This window comes from Rhinatrema bivittatum, chromosome 2 (assembly GCF_901001135.1).
Source record: "Rhinatrema bivittatum chromosome 2, aRhiBiv1.1, whole genome shotgun sequence".
NCBI classification, from domain to species: Eukaryota; Metazoa; Chordata; class Amphibia; order Gymnophiona; family Rhinatrematidae; genus Rhinatrema; species Rhinatrema bivittatum.
This window is the reverse complement of record NC_042616.1, coordinates 16,250,369-16,273,184: the sequence shown is the minus strand read 5'-3', so window position 1 is coordinate 16,273,184 and position 22,816 is coordinate 16,250,369. Positions and strand designations below refer to the sequence as shown.

The window sequence follows — 22,816 nt, the reverse complement described above, 5'->3', positions numbered from 1 at the left end:
CATTTTAATGCATGAGAATAGTCTCTCCTATGTGTGAGTTTTCATGTGTGTTGTGAGAGCACCCTTCTGTGTGAAGCTTTTACTACATGCAACTCCAACATTACTCTCTGCATCAACGATACTCATGCAACTCCAACATTACTCTCTGCATCAACGGTACTCATGCAACTCCAACATTACTCTCTGCATCAATGGTGCTGATGCAACTCCAACATTACTCTCTGCATCTATGGCAGGGGGTGGCAGGAAATTCAAATCAAGCAGTTACCAACAAGGGCCCTGAACTTGGTGGTCGGTGAAACAGATAAGAATGGGAAAATAAGTGTGAGAGCTTGCTGAGAAGACTGGATGGGCCATTTGGTCTTTTTCTGCCATCATTTCTGTTTCTATCTTTTCTCTGAGAATGGTTGCTCCCCTGTGTGGATTCTCATGTGTTTTGTGAGGGCACCCTTCTCAGTGAATCTTTTATTACATTCAGTACATGAGAATGGTCGCTCACCTGTGTGGATTCTCATGTGTGTGGTGAGGGCACTCTTCTCAGTGAATCTTTTATTACATTCACTACATGAGAATAGTCCCTCACCTGTGTGGATTCTCAGGTGTTTTGTGAGGGTACTCTTCACAGTGAATCTTTTATTACATGAACTACATGAGAATGGTTGCTCCCCTGTGTGAATTCTCATGTGACTTGTGAGGGCATCCTTCACAGGGAAGCTTTTATTACATTCACTACATGAGAATGGTCGCTCCCCTGTGTGGATTCTCAGGTGTTTTGTGAGGGTACTCTTCACAGTGAATCTTTTATTACATTCACTACATGAGAATGGTCGTTCCCCTGTGTGGATTCTCATGTGTCTGGTAAGGTTACTCTTCACAGTGAATCTTTTATTACATTCACTACATGAGAATAGTCCCTCACCTGTGTGTATTCTCATGTGTGTGGTGAGGGCACTCTTCACAGTGAATCTTTTATTACATTCAGTACATGAGAATAATCGCTCACCTGTGTGGATTCTCATGTGTCTTGTGAGGGCACCCTTGTGTGTGAAGCTTTTATTACATTCACTACATGAGAATAGTCCCTCACCTGTGTGGATTCTCATGTGTGTGGTGAGGGTACTCTTCACAGGGAAGCTTTTATTACATTCACTACATGAGAATGGTCGCTCCCCTGTATGGATTCTCATGTGTATTATGAGGGCACGCTTCACAGTGAATCTTTTATTACATTCACTACATGAGAAAGGTTGCTCCCCTGTGTGGATTCTTACATGTTTTGTGAGGTCACTCTTCTCAGTGAATCTTTTATTACATTCACTACATGAGAATAATCCCTCACCTGTGTGGATTCTCATGTGACTTGTGAGGGCACCCTTCTCAGTGAATCTTTTATTACATTCACTACATGAGAATAATCCCTCACCTGTGTGGATTCTTATGTGTCTTGTGAGGGCACACTTATGTGTGAATCTTTTATTACATTCACTACATGAGAATAATCCCTCACCTGTGTGGATTCTTATGTGTCTTGTGAGGGCACACTTATGTGTGAAGCTTTTATTACATTCACTACATGAGAATGGTCGCTCCCCTGTGTGGATTCTCATGTGACTTGTGAGGGCACCCTTCTCAGTGAATCTTTTATTACATTCAGTACATGAGAATGGTCGCTCCCCTGTGTGGATTCTCATGTGTTTTGTGAGGGCACCCTTCTCAGTGAATCTTTTATTACATTCACTACATGAGAATGGTCGCTCCCCTGTGTGGATTCTCATGTGTATTATGAGGGCACCCTTCTCAGTGAATCTTTTATTACATTCACTACATGAGAATAGGCCCTCACCTGTGTGGATTCTCATGTGTATGGTGAGAGCACCCTTCACAGGGAAGCTTTTATTACATTCACTACATGAGAATGGTCGCGCCCCTGTGTGGATTCTCATGTGTTTTATGAGGGCACCCTTCTCAGTGAATCTTTTATTACATTCAGTACATGAGAATGGTCGCTCCCCTGTGTGGATTCTCATGTGTCTTGTGAGGGCACCCTTCTCAGTGAATCTTTTATTACATTCACTACATGAGAATGGTCGCTCCCCTGTGTGGATTCTCATGTGTATTATGAGGGCACCCTTCTCAGTGAATCTTTTATTACATTCACTACATGAGAATAGTCCCTCACCTGTGTGCATTTTCTGGTGTTGGGAGAGGTGTGATTTGCTAATGAAACGTTTTCTACATTCAGTACAGGAGAATGGTCTCTCTCCTGTATGGATGCGCTGGTGCAACATTAGCGTATCCTTACGACGGAAGCGTTTCCCACACTCCGTGCAGGTAAATGGGTTCTTTCCAGGGTAGTTTTGCTGGTGTTGTGTGGTGTTTCTTTTCCTAACAAACCATTTCTCACCTTTAGTGCAAGAGAAGGGTCTCTCTCCAGTGTGGATTTTGTGATGTAATTTTATCTTATACTTACTAATTAAACTTTTCCTCCAATCACTGCAGGGGAAGGGCTTTGCTGTTTTATGTATGTTTAGGTGCACTTTTAGATTTTTCTTCTGCCTGAAGCTTTTTCCACATATATAGCATAGAAATAGTGCTTGGAGTGGGTGGGATTTCTGGTGCAATATTAAATGCGATTCCTTACCAAAGCTTTTACCACAAGAGTCACACAGAAAGGATTTCTTCCCTTTCCCCTCCCTCTGGTGAAAGTCAGAAGTCTTTTGATCACTGTTATTGCTCTGAAAGGGTCTTTCTGGGCTCACATGTCTCTGGTGCTCAGGGATGACTTTGATCTCCATCTCACATGCAGTGACTCCATCCCGTGGGTCTCCTGCAGGGTCTCTCTGCTTCTTCTCTGACTCCTGCTGATTATTCCTTGTGTTTCTCCTCTCAGTCCCCTGCGAAACATTCACAAAACCAGGTCCTGATTCTCTTGAGATCAGTCCTTCTTCCATAGGATGTTCTTCTCGATTCTCCTCCTTTATGTGCTGTGTGACCTCATCACTTGCTGGTGATAGAAGAAGACATTAATCAGATATTAGTGATCAGCAAATGGATCTGGGTTTCTGATCTTTAATCACTGCTCTGGCAGTGTCACACAGTGATAAAGCTGTGTGCCCTTCTGACCAAGCATTGGTGACCATGAAAAACATCTAACAATGGGGTTTGCACCAAAAGCCTTATGAGATGAGCTCCTAAATATGTATAACCTAGAGGAGAGGAGAAAGGGGGAGATATGATAGAGACACTTACATACCTGAAAGGTAATAATGCTCAAGAAGTAAACTTCTTTAATGGAAAATAATTTGTACAGCAAAGGTTCCAAGGGGGGAGACTAGGAATAATATCAAGAGATATTTTTTGTTCAGAGAAAGTGTGGTGGATGCCTGGAATTACCGTATTTGCCAGCGCATAGGACGCAGTCGCCTATAAGACGCACCCCCTTTTCTAAACCTAAATTTAAGGGAAAAAATAATTTTTGGGCACTAAATCAGTGTCCGGTTGGGGGGAGTATCGTGGTGGCATCTGTGAGCGATTCTGCAGTCCTATTCGCCGGTAAACAAAATTATTAATGTGCGGTAAGGAGGAGTGACACGGTGGCATCGGGGAGCAAAGGTGTGCCGCCCGATTGGTTGGTGCTGGGCAAAAGGGGCTTGCCGAAGCGCAGCTTCCCCAATCAAAATCACCTGTTAATTTTGTCCAGCACCGGCCAATTGGGGAGCGATTCTGCAGGTCCTATGCACCGGTAATTTTGACCACCGGCGCATAGGATATGCAGAATTGCTCCCCAATGCCACCGCGACACTCCCCACCCTCCCACTGGACACTGTTAAAGGAAAATTAGTTTCTTACCTGATAATTTTCGTTCCTGTAGTACCACAGATCAGTCCAGGCTCCTGGGTTTTGCCCCCCCCCCCCCTAGCAGATGGAGACAGAGCAGTTACCATAACAATGCTCCGCCTATAAATAGAATGGCGCCACCTACAGTCCTGTAGTATTACTTAATATCAAAGCAGAATGGAACCATCATAACTGTATATAATAAAAGAAACAAACTGGTCCACTGAACCCTCCTGGGACCTGAACCTTAAAAAAACCACTTGAGGACAACACATTAAAAATCTCTGTCAATCTGAAATAATGAAATAGATAAGAACCGGAATAGATAAGAACCAAGTGGACTCTCCCATTCTTCCATGCCTCTGACGGGTGGGACTCTGGACTGATCCGTGGTACTACAGGAACGAAAATTATCAGGTAAGAAACTAATTTTCCTTTCCCTGTATGTACCCGGATCAGTCCGGACTCCTGGGATGTACCAGAGCTTTCTTACCTGGGATGAGTTCCAGAGAGGCCCGCTTGAAGCACTCCCTCTCCAAATCCTCCTGAAACTGGAGCCTGGACATCCAATCTAATGTCTCGCAAAAGTGTGCAGAGATTTCCACATAGCCACCCTGCAAATTTCCTGCGGTGATACCATTTGACACTGCCCAAGACGCCGCTTGTGAACGAGTGGAGTGGGCATGCAGATCCGTAGGAAGGGTTCTACCATGAAGGAGTTAGGCCGACCTAATAGCCTCCTTTAGCCAGTGAGCTATAGTAGCTTTGGACACCTGCTGTCCTCGTTTAGGACCGCTCCACAGCACAAAAAGATGGTCAGTCACACAAAACTCATTGGTAACCTCAAGGTAATGCAGCAAAGCCCTGCGAACGTCAAGCTTCTGCAAGTCACTAGCCAAAGGATCCGAACGGTTTAAATGCGTGAAGGCCGGCAGCTCCAATGTTTGATTAACATGAAAAGAAGAACACTTTCAGCAAAAAGACGGAACAGTCCTTAAAGAAATGCCAGAGTCCGAAATCCGCAAAAAGGGTTCCCTACAGGAAAGCGCCTGGAGTTTCGACACCCTACGAGCCGAAATAATGAGTACCAGAGAAATCATCTTTAAGGTAAGATCTTTTAGAGTTGATCTCTTCAAAGGCTCAAAAGGCGCTGAGCAAAGGACAGTGAGGACTAAATTCAAACTCCACGACGGATAAGGATGCCGAAGCGGAGGACGCAAGTGTTTTGCTCCCTTAAGAAATCGAACTACATCCAGATGTGCGGCTAATGCTACACCCTGGATGGAACCACACCAACAACCAAGTGCCGCAACCTGCACTCTGAGAGAACTAAATGACAACCCTTTAGAAAATGGAGCGATTACTTACCTGATAATCTCGTTTTCCTTAGTGTAGGCAGATGGACTCATTACAAATGGGTATAGTGTGCTCGTGCTAGCAGTTGGAGACGGATCTGACGTCAGCACGTAGTACATATACCCCTGCAGGAAGTGCAGAAGCTCAGTACTCTTCCTTGCAAAAGCATTCTGGATATATGTGTGACTGACCGATTGATCTACTTAACATGATTAACCTGACCGATTGACAGTAGCTGGAGACCGCCAGTGTTCTCAACCGGAAGGTGTCGACACCCAGCAGGGTGGATGCCCTATGTAATAAAAACATGGTTTACCTTGAATCGATGAACCCCCATGTATATCGGCAGCCAGGCGGGATGCTGAGTACATCTGCCTACACTAAGGAAAACGAGATTATCAGGTAAGTAATCTCTCCATTTCCTAGCGTGTAGCAGATGGACTCATTACAAATGGGATGTACAAAAGCTACTCCCGGACTGGGCGGGAGGCTGCCCGAGGTCCGTTTAGGATTCCCCTTGCAAATGCTGTGTCCTCCCTGGCCTGGACGTCCAGATGGTAAAATCTGGAGAAGGTATGGAGAAAGGACCACATTGCCGCTCTGCATATCTCTGCAGGCGACAGCATCCTAGTTTCTGCCCAGGAGGCCGCTTGCGCTCTGGTAGAGTGAGCCTTGACCCGTAGAGGTGGTGGTTTTCCTGCTTCTACGTAGGCCGCCTTGATAACTTCTTTGATCCAGGGAGCAATAGTCGCCCGTGAGGCCACTTCTCCTTGCCTCTTCCCGCTGTGAAGGACGAACAGGTGGTCCATCTTTCGTACTGCTTCCGACATTTCCAGGTATCTGGACAGCAGCCTACCGATGTCGAGATGGCGTAGTATTCGACCTTCTTCTGACTTCTTCAAACCTTCCGTGGTTGGCAAGGATATGGTTTGGTTGAGGTGGAAGTGAGAGACTACTTTGGGCAAGAAGGAAGGAACCGTGCGAAGATGGATAGCCCCTGGGGTGATCCTGAGAATCAGATCGCGGCAGGACAGTGCTTGTAGCTCTGAGATGCGGCGTGCTGAACACACCGCCACCAAGAACACCATCTTCAAGGTTAACAAACGGAGGGACAGGCCTCGGAGGGGTCTGAAGGCAGGTCCCGCTAGGAATTCCAAAACTAGGTTGAGGTTCCACTGGGGCACTGGCCACTTCAGTGGCGGGCGAATGTGTTTGACTCCTTTCAGGAAACGTGAAACGTCCGGGTGTGTGACAATGCTGTTGCCGTCACTCCTGGGGCCGTAGCAGGATAGCGCTGCCACCTGAACCTTGATTGAATTGAGGGACAGACCCTTCTGGAGCCCGTCTTGCAGGAAATCCAAAATGATGGGGATTTTAGCGGCATGTGGATTGGTGCTGCGTGTTTCGCACCAGGCTTCAAATACTCTCCAGATCCTTATATAAGTTAGTGATGTGGAGAACTTGCGAGCACGGAGGAGTGTATCTATTACTGGCCCCGAGTATCCCCTTTTCTTCAGTCTAACCCTCTCAATGGCCAGACCGTAAGAGAATTGAGCTGGATTCTCGTGGAGGATGGGACCTTGTCGCAGCAGGTCCCTGTGAGGAGGCAGGGGTAAAGGATCCCCTGCCAGTAGTCTTCTCATGTCTGCGTACCAGGGTCTTCTTGGCCAGTCCGGGGCCACCAGAAGAACTAGGCCTCTGTGCCGCTGAATCTTGTGTATAATGGCACCCAGCAGGGGCCCTGGGGAAAAGGCATATAGCAGGATCTCCTGAGGCCATGGCTGTACCAGGGCGTCGATCCCCTGGGATAGAGGATCTCGCCTGCGACTGAAATATCTGGGTACTTGAGCGTTGGACCTGTCCGCTAGTAGGTCCATGCCCGGCGTCCCCCACTGATCCGTGATCATCTGGAAGGCCGTGGACGACAGTTGCCATTCCCCCAGGTTTAGGCTTTCTCTGCTGAGGAAGTCTGCCGTGGTGTTGTCCTTCCCGGCGATGTGGACGGCGGAGATGTCCTGGAGATTTGCTTCCGCCCAAGGCATCAGGGGGGCTATTTCTAAGGATACCTGTCGGCTTCTGGTTCCGCCCTGTCGGTTGATGTATGCCACCGTGGTGGCATTGTCCGACATCACTCTGACTGCTCTGTTGCGAAGTCTGTGGGCAAATCGTAGGCATGCTAACCAGACTGCCCGTGCCTCTAGTCGGTTGATGTTCCACTCTGACTCTTCTCTGTTCCACCGCCCTTGGGCGGTTAGTTCTTCGCAGTGTGCTCCCCAGCTGCTCAGGCTGGTGTCTGTAGTGAGCAGGGTCCAGGATGGAGAGGACATTTTTGACCCCCGGCTCATTTGGCCAGGCTGCAGCCACCACCGTAACTGATGCCGTAGTCTGGCCGGTAGAGGTAGATGCACGGTGTAGTTCCGTAATCGTGGGCTCCACCGAGATAGAAGGGCGCGTTGTAACGGTCTCATATGAGCCCGCGCCCATGGTACCACTTCCAGAGTGGAGGCCATTAGGTAGAGGTAAAGGTCCGTGGTGCGGTGGCTAACCCGAAGGGTAGAGCTCGGAACTGAAAGTGTTGTCCCAGGACTTTGAAGCGTAAGTAGAGCTGATGATCCCGATGAATTGGGATATGCAAGTAAGCTTCTGACAGATCCAGGGATGTGAGATACTCCCCTGGCTGTATGGCACTTCGGACTGACCGCAGAGTTTCCATGCGAAATCCTGGGACCCTTAAGTGCCGGTTGACCGACTTGAGGTCCAGGACGGGTCTGAAGGTGCCCCCCTTCTTGGGCACGATGAAATAAATGGAGTAATGCCCAGAATTGATCTCCCATGCAGGCACTGGGATTATGGCTTTTAGGGACAGGAGCCTCCACAAGGTAGCTTCCAGCGCCGCCCTCTTGAGGGGCAGACAAGGAGATTCCACAAACTTGTCTGGAGGGAGGTAAAGGAAATCCAGGTAATACCCTTCCCGGATAATGGCGAGGACCCACTGGTCCGAAGTAATCTTGACCCACCTGCGGTAGAATAGGGTTAGCCTGCCCCCTATGGCTTCTTCCCCCAGATGGGTCGGCTGATTCTCATTGTGGGGTGCGGCCGGGACCCAATCCCGAGCTGGTTCCCCACTTGCTGTGCCTGGTCCGAAAGGACTGGTTCCTGGTCTGAGAACGAGGTGCTTGGTAGCGAGTCCTGTAAGGGTTGAAGCGTTGAGAGCTTCTACCTCTGGATGGCCTAGGAAAAGGGCGCTGGTTCCTCCTTGACTTGTCTTCTGGTAGACGGAGCAATGGAGAGGCGCCCCATTTGTTAGCCAGTTTCTCGAGGTCACTGCCAAATAGGAGGGATCCCTTAAAGGGCATTCTTGTAAGGCGTGTCTTGGAGAAGGAGTCGGCTGACCAATTTCGTAGCCAGAGCTGTCTCCTGGCTGCCACTGAGGATGACACTCCCTTGGCTGCCGTACAGACTAGGTCAGAGGCAGCGCCAGTGAGGAACGAGAGGGCTGATTCCATTTCTTCTCCCGGGGTGTTGTTCCTGGCTTGTGATAAACAGGAACGCGTCACCAAGGTGCAGCAGGTCGCAATTCGTAGGGACATGGCTGCCACCTCAAAGGCTTGTTTCAGAATGGCGTCCTTGTGCCGGTCATGTGCATCCTTGAGGGCCGTCCCTCCTTCCACCAGAATGGTGGTGCGCTTCACAACTGCGCAAACTATGGCGTCTACCTTAGGGCACGCCAGCAGCTCCTTGGTTGCCGGGTCCAGGGGGTACATGCCAGACAAGGCCCGACCCCCTTTGAATGAAGCCTCCGGCGCATTCCACTCAAGATCGATTAGCTGCTGTGCTGCTTGTAGGAGGGGGAAGTGGTGGGCCGTTTGCCGAAGGCCTTCCAGCAGGGGGTCCATCCTAGGTGCCCCTGGGGTGCCGTGGCCCGGGATAGCCAGCTCCGACAGGCATTGGGAGACCAGGTCTGGGAGATCCTCCTTAAGAAAGAAGCGTCTCATGGTTCGATACGGCTCTATCCCCGAGGGAAGTTCTCCCTCCTCGGGGAGCTCTTCTTCTTCCACAGAGCAATCTGAATCCCCATAAGTGGGGCTTCCGGGTGGTGGGTGGCCGTGCCTAGGTCTTTTGAGGGTCCAGGGGTAGGGTCATCCAGTACGTATGGGTCCGTCCGGGGATCAGACTGCATCTTGACAAAGGTGTGGATCCCCTTGAATAATTCCACCCATGAGAGTGAAGCAGGTTCTAGCCTTAGGGGCACCAGGTCCCTAGGGTTCCCTGGCTGCTCACTGTGGCCTGCTAGGTCCGGGGTGTTCCCTGAGGAACTAGCAATTACGCTGGGCTGGGACCGGCCCTGGCCTGGAACTCCCAGGGCCTCCTCACATCGGGCACATAAGGAGTCTGCTTCCTCGCTCTGTGTGGCTCTGAGGTGGCATGCTGAGCAGAGGCCTAGAGCTCTTATGCCTGATTCTGGAGGCGCCGGCTCTGCGGACGCATGGGCACTCATACGCTCCATCGCATCTGTTATCTCTATGCGCTTTGTAATATGCGCGAAGATGTGCGCCTATCGGCGTGCGCCTACCACAACGTGCGCCTATCAACGTGCGCCTATCAACGTGCGCCCAACTATTTTCGGGTGCCTAACATACACGCCCGTCATCTGTGCGCTGAGTTCGGTCTGAGCGCTAGGGCGAGGCGGCGAACCAGGGCAGATGGTGACAGTGAGCAGGCAGGAAAAATGGCGACCTCCTAGGCGGGCTGCCACGCAGGCAGACCCCGCTAGACCTCGCTTCCTCGGAGACCAGCAAAGTAAAGATGTACGCCTTACCTGATCTTCGGCGCTTCCCGGTTGCGACCTGGGCGGTCTCCGGCTGCGGGGGGAGAGGGCGATTACCGTCAGCGCCGCGCTCGAGGAAGTGCACCCGCTGCCTCTAGGCCGCGCCCGAACTCGTCTCTCTCGGGGGCCAAGTCCTCACCGCGAACGGATCGGGACCGAGGCTGCCTCAATGCCGCGCCCGAGCCCTTCTCACTCGGGGGCTAGGTCCCTGCCGCGAGTTGGCCACCGGACCGAGGCTCGTACCTCCGAGGGACCACGGAAATCACCTCGGGAAACTCAACTGGGGGAGGGACCCGATGGTATCACCGCAGGAGTACAGGGCTCGTCTTCAGGTAGGACTTCTATGAATTTAGTCATTAGAATTTGGAAAAACGCTCAGCGAGCGTGAGGTAGCTCCAAACTGCTTTGGAGACGGAAATTACTGAGCTTCTGCACTTCCTGCAGGGGTATATGTAATACGTGCTGACGTCAGATCCTTCTCCAACTGCTAGCAGGAGCACACTATACCCATTTGTAATGAGTTAATCTGCTACATGCTAGGAAAACACAGAATATCCGACACCGAGGTCCAGGTAGGTGCAACCTCACGGTCCAAAAACCAAGACTAAAAACTTTCCATACTCTAACATATGTGAGATTGGTAGAAGTCTTACGCGATCGGAAAAGCGTAGCTACCACAGCCGTAGAATAGCCTTTGCGAGTTAACCTCTGCCTTTCAAAAGCCATGCCGCTAGACAGAAGCGATCGACATCCTCCAAACAAAAAGGCCCTTGATGCAGCAGGTCTGGGAGAATGGAAACCGCAGAGGACGTCCACCGCGAGATTGAGAAGGTCCACAAACTAGGGACCGTCTCGACCATTCTGGAGCTATCAGAATGACCTCCATTGCATGGATTTCTACCTGCTACCGCACTTTGCCGATCAGTGGCCAAGATGGGAAGACATACAGCAGAACCTCGGTGGGCCAAGGCAACTCTAGGGCATCTACCCCTTCTGCTGCCGTCTCTCTGCGACAAGCGTAGAATCTCGGTGCTTTGGCATTCTGAAAAGTTGCCATCAGGTCCATGCTGGGTGTGCCCCATGCATCGCATATGAGTTGAAAGGCGGTCTCTGCCAGCTCCTATTCTCCTGGATCTATACGGTGACTGAGAAAGTCTGCTTGCACATTGTCCACCTGGCGATGTGAGACGCTGCTATGCTTACCAAGTTTAGCTCTACCCAGCTAATCAATTGGCGAGCTTCTATTGCCACTGGTTGACTTCTGGTTCCTCCTTGGCGATTGATGTAAGCCACCCATGGTCGCATTGTCTGAGAGAATTCTGTCTGACTTGCCCTGGAGGAGAGGATGGAACACTTGCAATGCTAACCATACCACCCTGGTTTCCAGTCGATTGATCGACCAGAGCTATTTGACGAGGGACCAAAGTCCCTGCACTGATTTTCCTTGGCATACCGCACCCCAACCTGAGAGACTGGCATCTGTGGTGACCACTGTCCAGTGGGTCACCTTCAGGGGAACTCCTCGGGTTAAATTGTCTGTCACTAACCACCAATCGAGACTGGCTCGTGCTGTCTCCGTAAGCGGTAAAGGTAGATGAAAAAGGTTCCATCGGGAAAGTAATGCGGACTGCAAAGGTCTCATATGAGCAAAGGCCCAAGGTACCAGTTCTAATGTTGAAGTCATCGACCCGACAACCTGTAAATAATCTCTGACTCTAGGTGGGTGCTTGAGCATTAAACCTCGTACTTGGACTTGCAGCTTGGAGATGCGTTCCATGGTAAGAAAACCTCTGCCTTGCTGAGTGTCAAAAAGAGCACCCAAATATTCCAACGACTGAGTGGGCGCCAGTCGGCTCTTGGCGAGATTGACCACTCAGCCCAGGGATTGCAGGAGGTGAAGTACTTTCTGAATTGCCTCCTGGGAAGCACTTTTGACTTCACACGGATCAGCCAATCGTCCAACTAAGGATGCACCAGTAAACCCTCTCTATGGTTATGTACTAATCTTCGCATATATAAACCTGCCAGACATCTCAGATCTCTTTCAAAAAACTTATTAGATATCCCTACTGTTAAATCGGCAAAACTCGAACTTACCAGAAAAAGAGCATTCTCAGTGGCAGGTCCTGTTTTATGGAATTCACTTCCAGATCACATTCGTCTCACTTCATCAATACAACAGTTCAAAAAACTATTGAAAACATACTTATTTCAGAAAGCATACACCTTAACTACTTCATAAAAATCAACATTTACTCACTTCAACTGTCCTCTCTTCATTCAGACACATTCACACCATATAATATTTATTTTTCTGCTAATATCCTTTGAAAAATAGCTGGACATGAATATATACTGCGCTATGTTAGTTTTTAATTGTTTTATTTTTGTTTTATTTTGTTTTACTTTGTCAAGTACATTTATTGTGTATGTTTGGTTGTAAACCGTTTTGATTAATTCTTTGAATTGTAAAAGCGGTATATAAACATTTTTAAATAAATAAATAAATAAATGGATTGCCACCACCACTATCACCTTGGTGAATGTCTTGGGTGCTGTAGCCAGACCGAAGCCAGTTCTGATGCAGAACTGAAAATCGAAGAAACCTCTGGTGGTCTGACCGAATGCCTATGTGAAGATACGCTTCTGTGAGGTCTAAGGATGCTAGAAACTCTCCCTTGTGAACTGAGGCAATGACAGACCGAAGCGTCTCCGTGGGAAACCGGGGAACCCGGAGACATCTGTTTACACTCTTAAGATCCAGAATGGGTCAAAAAGATCCCTCTTTTTTTTGGCACTATGAAGTAAATGGAGTAACGGCCCTTCCTTTTTGCCTCTGGAGGCACTGAGACGATGGCTCCTAGTTGCATAAGTCATTGTAAGGTGTCCTGCATTGCTCTTCTTTTGGTTTCCTTTTTTTTTTTTAATTCTTTATGTTACGAGCGCGCGCGGAGCGCGGTCGTCTCAAGCGGGTGGTGAGCCCTTGGGCCACGGCAAGACTTAGGGAGGAGCCCCAAGGCACACTGTGGGAGGTGAGCCGGTGCAGGCATGGTGAGGCAGGCAGGAACAGAAGCAGGGGAGCAGGAACGGAGTCTGACCCTCAGCCGGACCTGCACGCCCATGGCAACCAACAGTGGGATGTTGATTGACGAACGGTCCTCCGAGTGTTCCCGGCCCTTTCGGACCTGCCGCTGGGTACGGCAATGGGCAGCAGGCCGGACAGAGGCGAGGGCAGACCGAGTCCATACACAGAAGACGTCAGACGGGGGCAGAAGCAAGACATCCAAGGCAGGCTGAAGCAAGACATCGAAGACATCAGGGCAAGGGCTGAAGCAAGACATGGGCACTGTCTCTCAAGGCGCCCTACACAGCCAGCACGGCTGGACTGGTCACGGACCACCCTGTCCCACAAACGCGGGAGCGTGACACGCGCAGGGAAGAGGAAGCGGTGGGTTGCTGCACTCCTGGCAGCCAAAGCAGGGAAGGTTGCTGCACTCCTGGCAGCCTCAAGCAGGAAGGAACGACGGGAACTGGATCAGGCACAGGATCAGGAACAGACATCATGGCAACATCCGGAACAGACATCAGGGCAAGACAGGACAAGGAGCCATCAAAGCAGGTGCGACCACGGAGGACCTGGATCGGGGGAGGTTACAGGCAACTGTAGAATCCAATCCGAAGGCAAGCAGGTACTGACAAGACAGTCCTTTTCTACAGCTGAAGTGGGTAACTCCCTGGGAGGAGTTTACCTGGACCGCCCCTCACTGGTCCTATAAGTAAGGTGGAGAGCTGCAGGCCAGCCCCTAGGGAAACGGGCGTGGCTGGAAACCAGGAAGTCCAAACAGCCAAGCAAGCCACAGGAACAGCTAGGCCTCTCAGGCCCTGGAGCAAGTCCTGGATAGAGCGCAGGCGAGGCCCTGGCTTCGGAGCGGCCTCCGGTGAAAAGGTGAGATACCTCCTGTAGCGCAGCAACAGGGGGGATCGTAACACTTTATTTATTAATATTTTCATATAACATATAAAGAAAATTAAAATACACTTTCAGCACTGCACTTAACATACAGCACTTTGCATACAGTATTTAACATATTCGATATTGCAAACGAGAAATTATTAACAAAATTATTAATCTAAGGAATAATTACTTATTACTTATCTTAACATGAAAAACAAAGATAATCCTGTCCAATAAAGGAAATTGGAGGCTGAAATTTAGAATCTTTTAAGAAACCAAATGGAGAATAATTAAGAAATTATTAAACAACATAGGCGTATTTCGTAACAGCTGGATTAACTTTATAAATGTCTGGCTACTGCTGAGCCCCATTAGATGTTATATTAACAGGGGAGGACTCAGCCATAGGCAAATCTGGTACCATACTAGGTAGTTGGGCATCAACAAACTGCTTCAACTGTTCACTTTGATAAAACACATAAGAGTTTACCCCTTTCTTAATTTCATATCTACAAGGATATCTTAAAAAGAAAGAAAAACCCAAGGATACAATTTGTTGTCGCATAGCCAAAAATTCCCTCCTCCGTGTTCTTGTCACCGGAGCTAAGTCTGGGTATAATTTAACTGCCTGCCCATGAAACATTGTAGGAAACTTTTTAAAATATTTCCTCATTACTCCATTTATATCTTGGGATGTAATAAAAGATACAACTAAAGTATTGCGATGGACAACATCTAAACTTGATTCCTCTAGGACAGTGGTCGGGAACCCATGGCTCGTGAGCCAGATATGGCTCTTTTGAGGGCTGCATCTGGCTTGCAGACAAGTGTCGCCACACTTCGCGGTTCCCCGCTGACCCAGCTGCTCCCCGGTCCTCCGCCGCCCGGGCTTAAAATGCTGTCAGCCCGGGCGGAACGCGGCAGGACAGCTGGAGTCAGCGGCACCGGCGTGCTCTCTTCTCCCCCCCCCCCCCCCCGCGGCCCGGAAGAGGAAGTGGAGAGCATCGGGTGCCTGCGCGGGAAGAAGAGACCACACTAGCGTGGTCTCTTCTTCCGCGCAGGCACCCGATGCTCACCACTTCCTCTTCCGGGCCACGGAGGGGGGGGGGGAGAAGAGAGCACGCCGGTGCCGCTGACTGGAGTCACGACTGGAGTCATCGGGTGCCTGCGTGGGAGTGATCGGGTGTCAGCCGGGTGCCTGCGCTGGAGTCATCGGGTGTCAGCCGGGTGCCTGCGCTGGAGTCATCGGGTGTCAGCCGGGTAGATGAGGCCATGCTAGTGTCAGACGGGAAGAAGACTGCAGCGCGGCTCGGAAGAAAATGAAGAGTTTCAACTGCGGCCGATGGGCCTCCGCGAGGGCTGAAAATGAAGGAGGTTAGCGTTGGGAGGAGGCTGCTGCTGCGAGTTCCCGGGGTGGGGGAGAGAGATAGTGAATGAGCGAGCAAGCATGTGTGTTGAGATCGTGTGTGTGTGTGTGTGTGTGTGTGAGTGAGAGATTGCATGTATGTGAATGATTGAAAGTATGTCTGTGATTGAGAGCCTGCCTGTGAGAGAGAGAGCATGAATGTAAGTTTACCATTGGGAACCTGTATGTGTAAGTTTGTAATTGAAAACCTGTTTGTGTGAAAGAGTATGTGTGTATGATTGAGATCCTTTGTGTGTGAGAGAAATCATGTGTATGTATGATTAAGAGCCTGTGTGTATAAGTAAGATAGATATCATGTGTGTCTGTGTGTGATTGAGAGCTGATTTAGGTGAGGGAGCATGTGAGTATGTGATTGAGAGCCTGTGTGTAAATGAGAGAAAGAGAGGACATGTTTGTAAGCATGTGAATGAGAGTCTGTGTGTGAGAGAAAAGACAGCATGTGATTGAAAGCCTGTGTGTGTGTGTAAGCGTGAAAAGATAGACAGCATGTGTGTAAATGTGTAATTAAGAGCCTATATGAGAGAGAAAAAACATGTGTATATGTGAGTACTGAGAGCATGTGTGTATAGGTGTGTCATTGAGAGCCAGTGTGAGAGAGAGCGCTGGTATGTGACAGAGAGGAGAAAGTTCCAAGCAAACCACCCCACCTCCTGCTAATTCTGAACAATCTCAGGACACCTGGATATCAAACGTTCCCAGGTATGCAGAGCAAAAAAATTTTTGTATCCTTATTATTTTTCATTACTGGATCTTTGTGTCTGCTATTTTGAAATATTTTGTTGGTATCTGGAAATGTTTTATATGAGTTTTTAATTATTGGATATTCCACTCATCAGCTGTTTCAAAATATGTTCTTTTTGTTAGTACAGTTTTACTGCTGATGATTTTATATTTCTTGATTTGTTTTATAAGGATAGGTGATGTTTCTTTTTTCCTTTGTTACACTGCATACAGAGACTCTGGCTTGTTGCAGTTTCCAATTCCGTTTTTTCTGCATGCTTCTTGTTATGCGTTTTGGTCTCTTTATTCTATGTTAGTCGAAGGACAGCACGTGATTCAGGTGAGGTTTTCTGCTGGTGTGTAGTTTCTGTGTAGGACTCTATAGCAGCCTGACTTGGTCCATTTTCCTAATAGGAGATGTATTGGTGTCTTAAGGCCTGGTGTAATATTTTCAGAGACTTATTGTACTTTAAAAGTGTGATCTTACATAAAATGCACACATTTACTTGTATTTAGTTTTAAACAAATTGTATGGCTCTCATGGAATTACATTTTAAAATATGTGGCGTTCATGGCTCTCTCAGCCAAAAAGGTTCCTGACCCCTGCTCTAGGAAGTTTGTCAAATTAACTGGTACTTGGGATTTTTGGGTAAGGAAATAGCAGGAATTAATGGAAGGGATATCCTCTTCCTTACCTCTCTAAAGTATCTCTTTAGAGAGATATAAGGAATCTCACCTCGTACCTGAGGAAAATTTACTATCCTTATGTTTAGATGACGTACCCGATTTTCCAATATCTCAAGACGTCTAGAGCTAGCAATTTGATCTTTAATTAAAGAGACATTGACTTTCTGTAACGACAATATATTCCTCTCATTTTCATTCACTTTTTGAGAAATTTGGGTACTCTGAGCTTGTACATTTGACAATTGTCCTTGAAAATCAGTTGTAACATTGTCAATTTTCCTTTCTAACCTAGATACAACCAGACTTAAACTATTAACCGCCTCCAGTATCTTATCCAGTGTTACCTGTCCCACCAAGGGGGGTTGCTGTAATGATGATTCATCAGCTTTATGGATAGGTGGGCCCTCTAGTTCCGTTGTAACAATCCCTTCACTGGGTGACAACGGTGCCACTCCACCGTCCAAACTTCTTTGTACAGGGGGTAGACGGCTGTCCGGACTGAGGGACGCTTCTTCACGGGAACCGCTCATATCTCCATTCTGTGCAGCTCCAACGGAGTCCTCAGCGCCTTTGTCCGAATTATCCGAATTGTTCAGGTTATTAACTTTTGGACTATTTCAATTTTTTCTCACTGTCATTGAATCGGCGTCATATGGTCAAAGATTGAATTATCGTTGAAATGCCTGCGAAAAGGAAGGGAAAGATCAGGGTGTTTCCCTCAACACCAGTATCCTCTACCCTGACTCAATCCGAGATTTTGCTCTTCTTTTGGTTTCATAACTGCAGGGAGAAATTAGAAATCGGTCCCGAGGACGCTGTGCAAAACCTAAAGCGTAGCCGTCTCTTATCACGGTAAGGACCCACTGGTCCATCCCTCATAAAACAGGGACAGTCTGCCCCCTATCTCCGGCACCGAGGAATGGATCTGCGCCCCTTTCATTGTGATGCTTTTGCACTGGAAGCAGACTGGGAGTTACCAGGTCTGCCAAATCGATGGCCCCGAAAGGACTGGGACCAAGTCTGTTGCCTGTTAGAAGCCTGTCAAAAAGGGGCCACGGGCGGTCTAGATGGGCGAAATCTTCGATTCCCTCTGAATCTGGCCCGAGAGGCAAAGGAATCTCTGGATTTCGGTCTATCCTCTGGTAACCGATGAATCTTATTCTCACCCAGAGACTGGATCATATCTTCTAGATCCTTACCGAAAGCAGTTTGCCTTTGAAGGGCAAGGACCAGTTTCTCAACCAGAGGAGCCTACGAGCTGAGAAAGCTGAAACCATGGATCTGGCCGATGTGCGCAAAAGATCATGCAGTGCATCCGCACTGTATGCCACCGAAGCTTCCAGACGACCTGCCTGGACCACCTCTTCATCCGATAAGTCAGCGTTAGCTTGTATTACTGAACCCAGTAGAGACCCGCTCGTAAGGCGAAATTGCTGCAAATAGCTGCACGCACTCCCAGTGCAGAAACCTCAAAAAATCCTTATAAGTTGCACTTCCAATTTCCTGTCTTACAGGTCCTTGAGTGCTGTAGCTCCAGTGACCGGAATTGTGGTCTTCTTGGTAACAGTAGACACTGCCGCATCTACCTTGGATACTCGAAGAAGCTCTAAAGCATCCTCTGGCAGAGGATATAGCTTGTCCATGGCCTTACTCACTTTCAAACCCAGATCTGGGGTATCCCATTCTCGGAAAAGCAAATCTGTAGCTGAGAAATGAAAAGGAAAAGAAGGAGGGCCTCTCAAACCCAGCAACACAGGATCCATAGCACCCAATTTAGATTCTTCTGGGGGGACATTCAATGCCCAGTTCAGCTAAATAGCAGGAATAAGGGGACCCAACTCCTCCTTTCTAAAAAGGCGCACCACCTTTGGGTCATCCCCCTCCGCAGCATGTGTCCCACGCATTGCATTATGGTGCTGTAAATCAGAGTCTACATCCACCCCCAGCGGGGGTTTGGGCTGGAGGTCTGGGTCATCTGGATCAGTGTACTGACTAGAAGTATCTGGAGTAATCTGGGAAACCCCTGACCGACGGATACGTTTAGGCTGAGTAGGCTCCGCACCTCCCTTAGGGGTAGACCGTTTTTTAGCAGAGGACTTAGAACTCTGAGAAACATCCTTTTTGCCAGATTGCAGCTTCCCTAACTTCCTCTCCTTATAAGCTTTATGGAGCAACAACACAAATTCAAGCAGATACAGTAAGGACGTGTAAGAAAGAGTGCGGCAGTGCCGGGCGTCCGCTCGTTTGCCGCGCGCACAATTTGGTTCACATACCGCTCGATTCAGTATTCAAATGAGACGCAAATGCAAGCGGCGTCCAAAGTGCGCCCACGAAGCGGTAGGCGTGCGTAATCCATTTTACTATATAGAGCGGTATACAGCACCTATACAGTATCCAGGGTGCGCCAGTACCTGTCATTTCAAATGTCATTCCACCGGGTAAGTGAATGGTTCTTTTCTAGCGGCTTGGGCACCATTCATGAACCTTCCCGCAGCCTTGAGTGCCCGGCTGGACGTCCGTTCATGGACCTTGAGTGCCCGGCCGGATGTCCAAAGTCGCAGGCTTGGATGTCCAGCCGGGCGCTCAAGGCAGCAGGAAGGGCCATAAACGGACGTCGCGACCTCGGACATTCATGGACCTTGAGCGCCCAGCAGGACGTCCAAAGTCAGCATCTACTACAGCCTTATTCTAGACGCAGGAGGAAGGCTCCGTACAGGCGTCCGTAGAGACTCCATATGGGCGTCCGTAGAGGCATCCATGTCTACGCTGGCACCGGAGCCTCAGGACACCTAGCGGATGCCCATCTCTCCGGCGTCCGTAGAAGCGTCCATGTCTCTGCCTTTACGGACGCCTATCTTAATGGACACCCATCTCTCTGGCGTCCGTAGAGGCATCCATGTCTCCGCCTTTACGGACGCCTATCTTAACGGACACCCATCTCTCCGGCATCCGTAAAGGCGTCCATGTCTGGAGCCTCAGAGACGGATAGATGGTACAGTTGAACCGAAACATATCACATACCTCCTCCGATCCTGCTGCTGGGTTCTCCGGTCGGATGGGTTCTTCTTGCTGCTGGGCTCCCCTGTTCGCTTCTCCAATCTGTCGAGCGTTTCTCATTAGAGCATTTCTCATTCTGCTTCTCAACCAAATGAAAAATAGCGCCAGAGCAATAATATACATGTTGTCCATGGCACTGTCCGGTTCGAAGCTGACCGAGCACCACACTTACGCCAGGGTCAGAGTAGGCGGTAAATTTGCAGGTTAAAGACGCGGCAAAATAGCTGGTTAAAAGGGCGATAATCTGGGCGCACGTTACTGTATCGGAGGGAATAGCTAAATCGATCATTAACATATCATATATATGCGGGCGGGTGGAGACGGATACGCGTCCATTTCAATAAGCGGTAAGGACGCGTAAAACCAGATACTGAATCGCGGGTTAGCCTTACGCGTCCAAAATGTGCGTCCAAAGCGGGTTAAAAACAGGGTAACCACGGTCACGCTTTACTGTATCGGCCCGACTGTGAGGAAAAAGAGGACGAGGAGTCAGAGGCCCCCTCGGGGCTATCCTCCTTGGCAGGGGAAATAGATGTGAAGGTTCCCCGTCCGTTGGAACACCTTGCTGGGGAGAAAAAGGAGGTAAAAATCCCTTCCCCCAGCGCTGCACTAGTCACAACCCTAAAAGATTGAAAAAGAGCCTTCGTTCTCGCACTGAAAGGGAACTGATCAGCTTTAGAGGTCCCTACAGGGACTCGGGCAGACTTTGCTTCTGCTAGTTTTGCAGATTTAACATTTTTTCCGGCTCCCGATGACCCCTCCCTGCCCGGGATACAATCAGAGCAAAGATCCTCCCTAGAGAGTCGCGTGCGGGCGGCAAATCGACGAACGCGGCATCGAGTTATGACAGAAAAACTAAATTAAACAAAATACAACAAATTTTGAAAAAAGTACATCTTATGCGCCGGCAAATATAGTATCTCACGGAAGTGTTGGAGATGAAAACTGTAACACATGGGAGGCTGGCAGGCACCTGATGTTCCCAATGGACAGAAGTGGGGAATGAGATTGGGTAGGGTTAGCGTCAGGAAGAGGAAGGAGAGTGGATCCGTAGGTAGGGGAGAAGGGGAAAATGGCCATGAGACAGCTAGAAGTGTGCAGACAAGCTGAAACCTCCCTATTATATCAGTGCATGGCTAAGTATGTCACAGGGTAATGACAGTCATGAAGCAAGCTCAGTCCTCTTGTATCCTGCTGTTCATATTCAGCTAATTGTAAAACAAGAATGCACGCGACCGTACGTGCACCTGGGGGCGAGTGAGCAAAGATACGCTGGAGTTTTAAATCATGTGCACAAGTACGTGTGTATGATGTAAAATACGCCCAGCATGTGTACTCGAGCAGACGTAAAGCACATTTCTGCCTTAAGAATTTGTCGGCTTTAATGCGTACAGGGAAGAGGATTTTAAACCCTGCTCAGGTTAAAGCCATTCCCAGTTTTACCCATTAGCCCACCAGTTTGCCCAGTCTATCTTAGGGGCATCCAGACCCTTCTAGTTCCTCATCCTGCACTCCCCCCAATTGAGCAAGACCCCTCACCCTATCGGGTTAGTCCTAAAAAGTGATTTCTGCAGACTTACACCTCATCAGGAGCAGCAGGAAATATACGCAGCTAACAGTGCGCCACGAGGAGCGGATTTTAAAAAAGGGGCGGAGCCAGCAGTTAGCACGAGCAAGTAATTAGCAGCTTTTGAAATTCATGTCGCTCACGTGCGGCCACGTATTCATCTTTTAGTGCGAGTAACGCTTTTAAAATTTGTCCCATTCAGTTCTGTATCCTGGTCCTGCTGCTGAGGGCTCAGCCAAGTCCCTTGAGAAACTTTGTGGATGCTCCCCAGCAGGTGCCTCATGAAAGACATCTGAGATAAATTCCTAGACTGCCTCACAGGGACCGTCTCACGTGAAAAGATCCAAACATCCAATCTCAGGTGCCAGCTCAGACCCAGAGCAATGCTGGAGCTGGAGTCAGGAGAAAAGTCACAAACGACCTTCATAAATCAGCCCTCGAGTCCACTTAACATGCAGATAGTGCAATTTTTACCTAGGGAGATGAGGGTCTCATAATTCTCCTTCATCACGTCCCTGTAAAGCTCCTTCTGCCCCTCATCTAAATACCCCCACTCCTCCTGGGAGAAATAGACAGCGATGTCCTCAAACGTCACCGGCACCTGAAACACAAACCAGAAATACTCAAAGACACGTGGAGGGGCTCAGGGTGCATTAGATCTCAGCTGGATTTATTCTCCTAACATTTTATCATTGAAAAGAGGGCACCAGGACCCCTCTTCCCCAGGAAATGCCAGATTTGTTCCCTTTGTGTTGCCCTCCATAGACCCCCAAGGTTTTCAAATCAAACTGGAAAATATTCTCTAATACCAGAGACAGAGAATATGAAATGTCATTGCGTGGATAAATCACATTATAATAAAAAGGAAGCTATAAGAGCATTATCCAGAACATCAGGAACATCTGGTTCTATTCCATCAGGAGCAGGAAGAGTTTGGTGTCCTGGGCAGTGACATATCTCCCATTGTGATGTATGAATTCTGTATTCAGGGTGTTGAAACCATGGGCACATAGGGATCATGCCCCAAATCTCAAACAGATATTTAGTTTCCTTCTCTGCAGGGCAAAGGAAAGGAGAAATTATTACTTACCTGATAATTTCCTTTCTTCTGCATTCTAGCAGGTCAATCCACAGAAATGGGTTATACACCTCTACCAGCAGATGGAGACAGAGTAAAAGCTGACGTCAAGGACATATAGCCCTGTCCCGACATCAGCCCGCAAGTATTCTCTGGAAAAGCCAAACTGTAGACAAACTGATTATACTTGAAAATAAATTAATCCAAACAGAGAGGATATATAGAATTATTAAATTTGTTTTATATCACTATTTCAATAACAAATTATTAGGAACAACACCATCAGTAATAGTGCAAATATGATT

The 22,816-nt window shown here is 48.7% G+C and overlaps 1 protein-coding gene across 1 annotated transcript; it reads right to left on the bottom strand.

Moving 5' to 3' along the window:
- Positions 1-407: 407 nt before the first annotated feature.
- LOC115086309 (gastrula zinc finger protein XlCGF57.1-like) lies at positions 408-21,941 on the bottom strand (the record flags this gene model as incomplete). The annotated part of the gene is made up of 3 exons (XM_029592741.1): positions 21,908-21,941; positions 2,760-3,004; positions 408-1,676 (listed from the first exon to the last, which is right to left on the bottom strand). Coding segments are annotated over exons 1-3 (1,548 nt in total), but the record flags the coding sequence as incomplete, so codon positions are not given.
- Between the last annotated feature and the right edge of the window lie 875 nt (positions 21,942-22,816).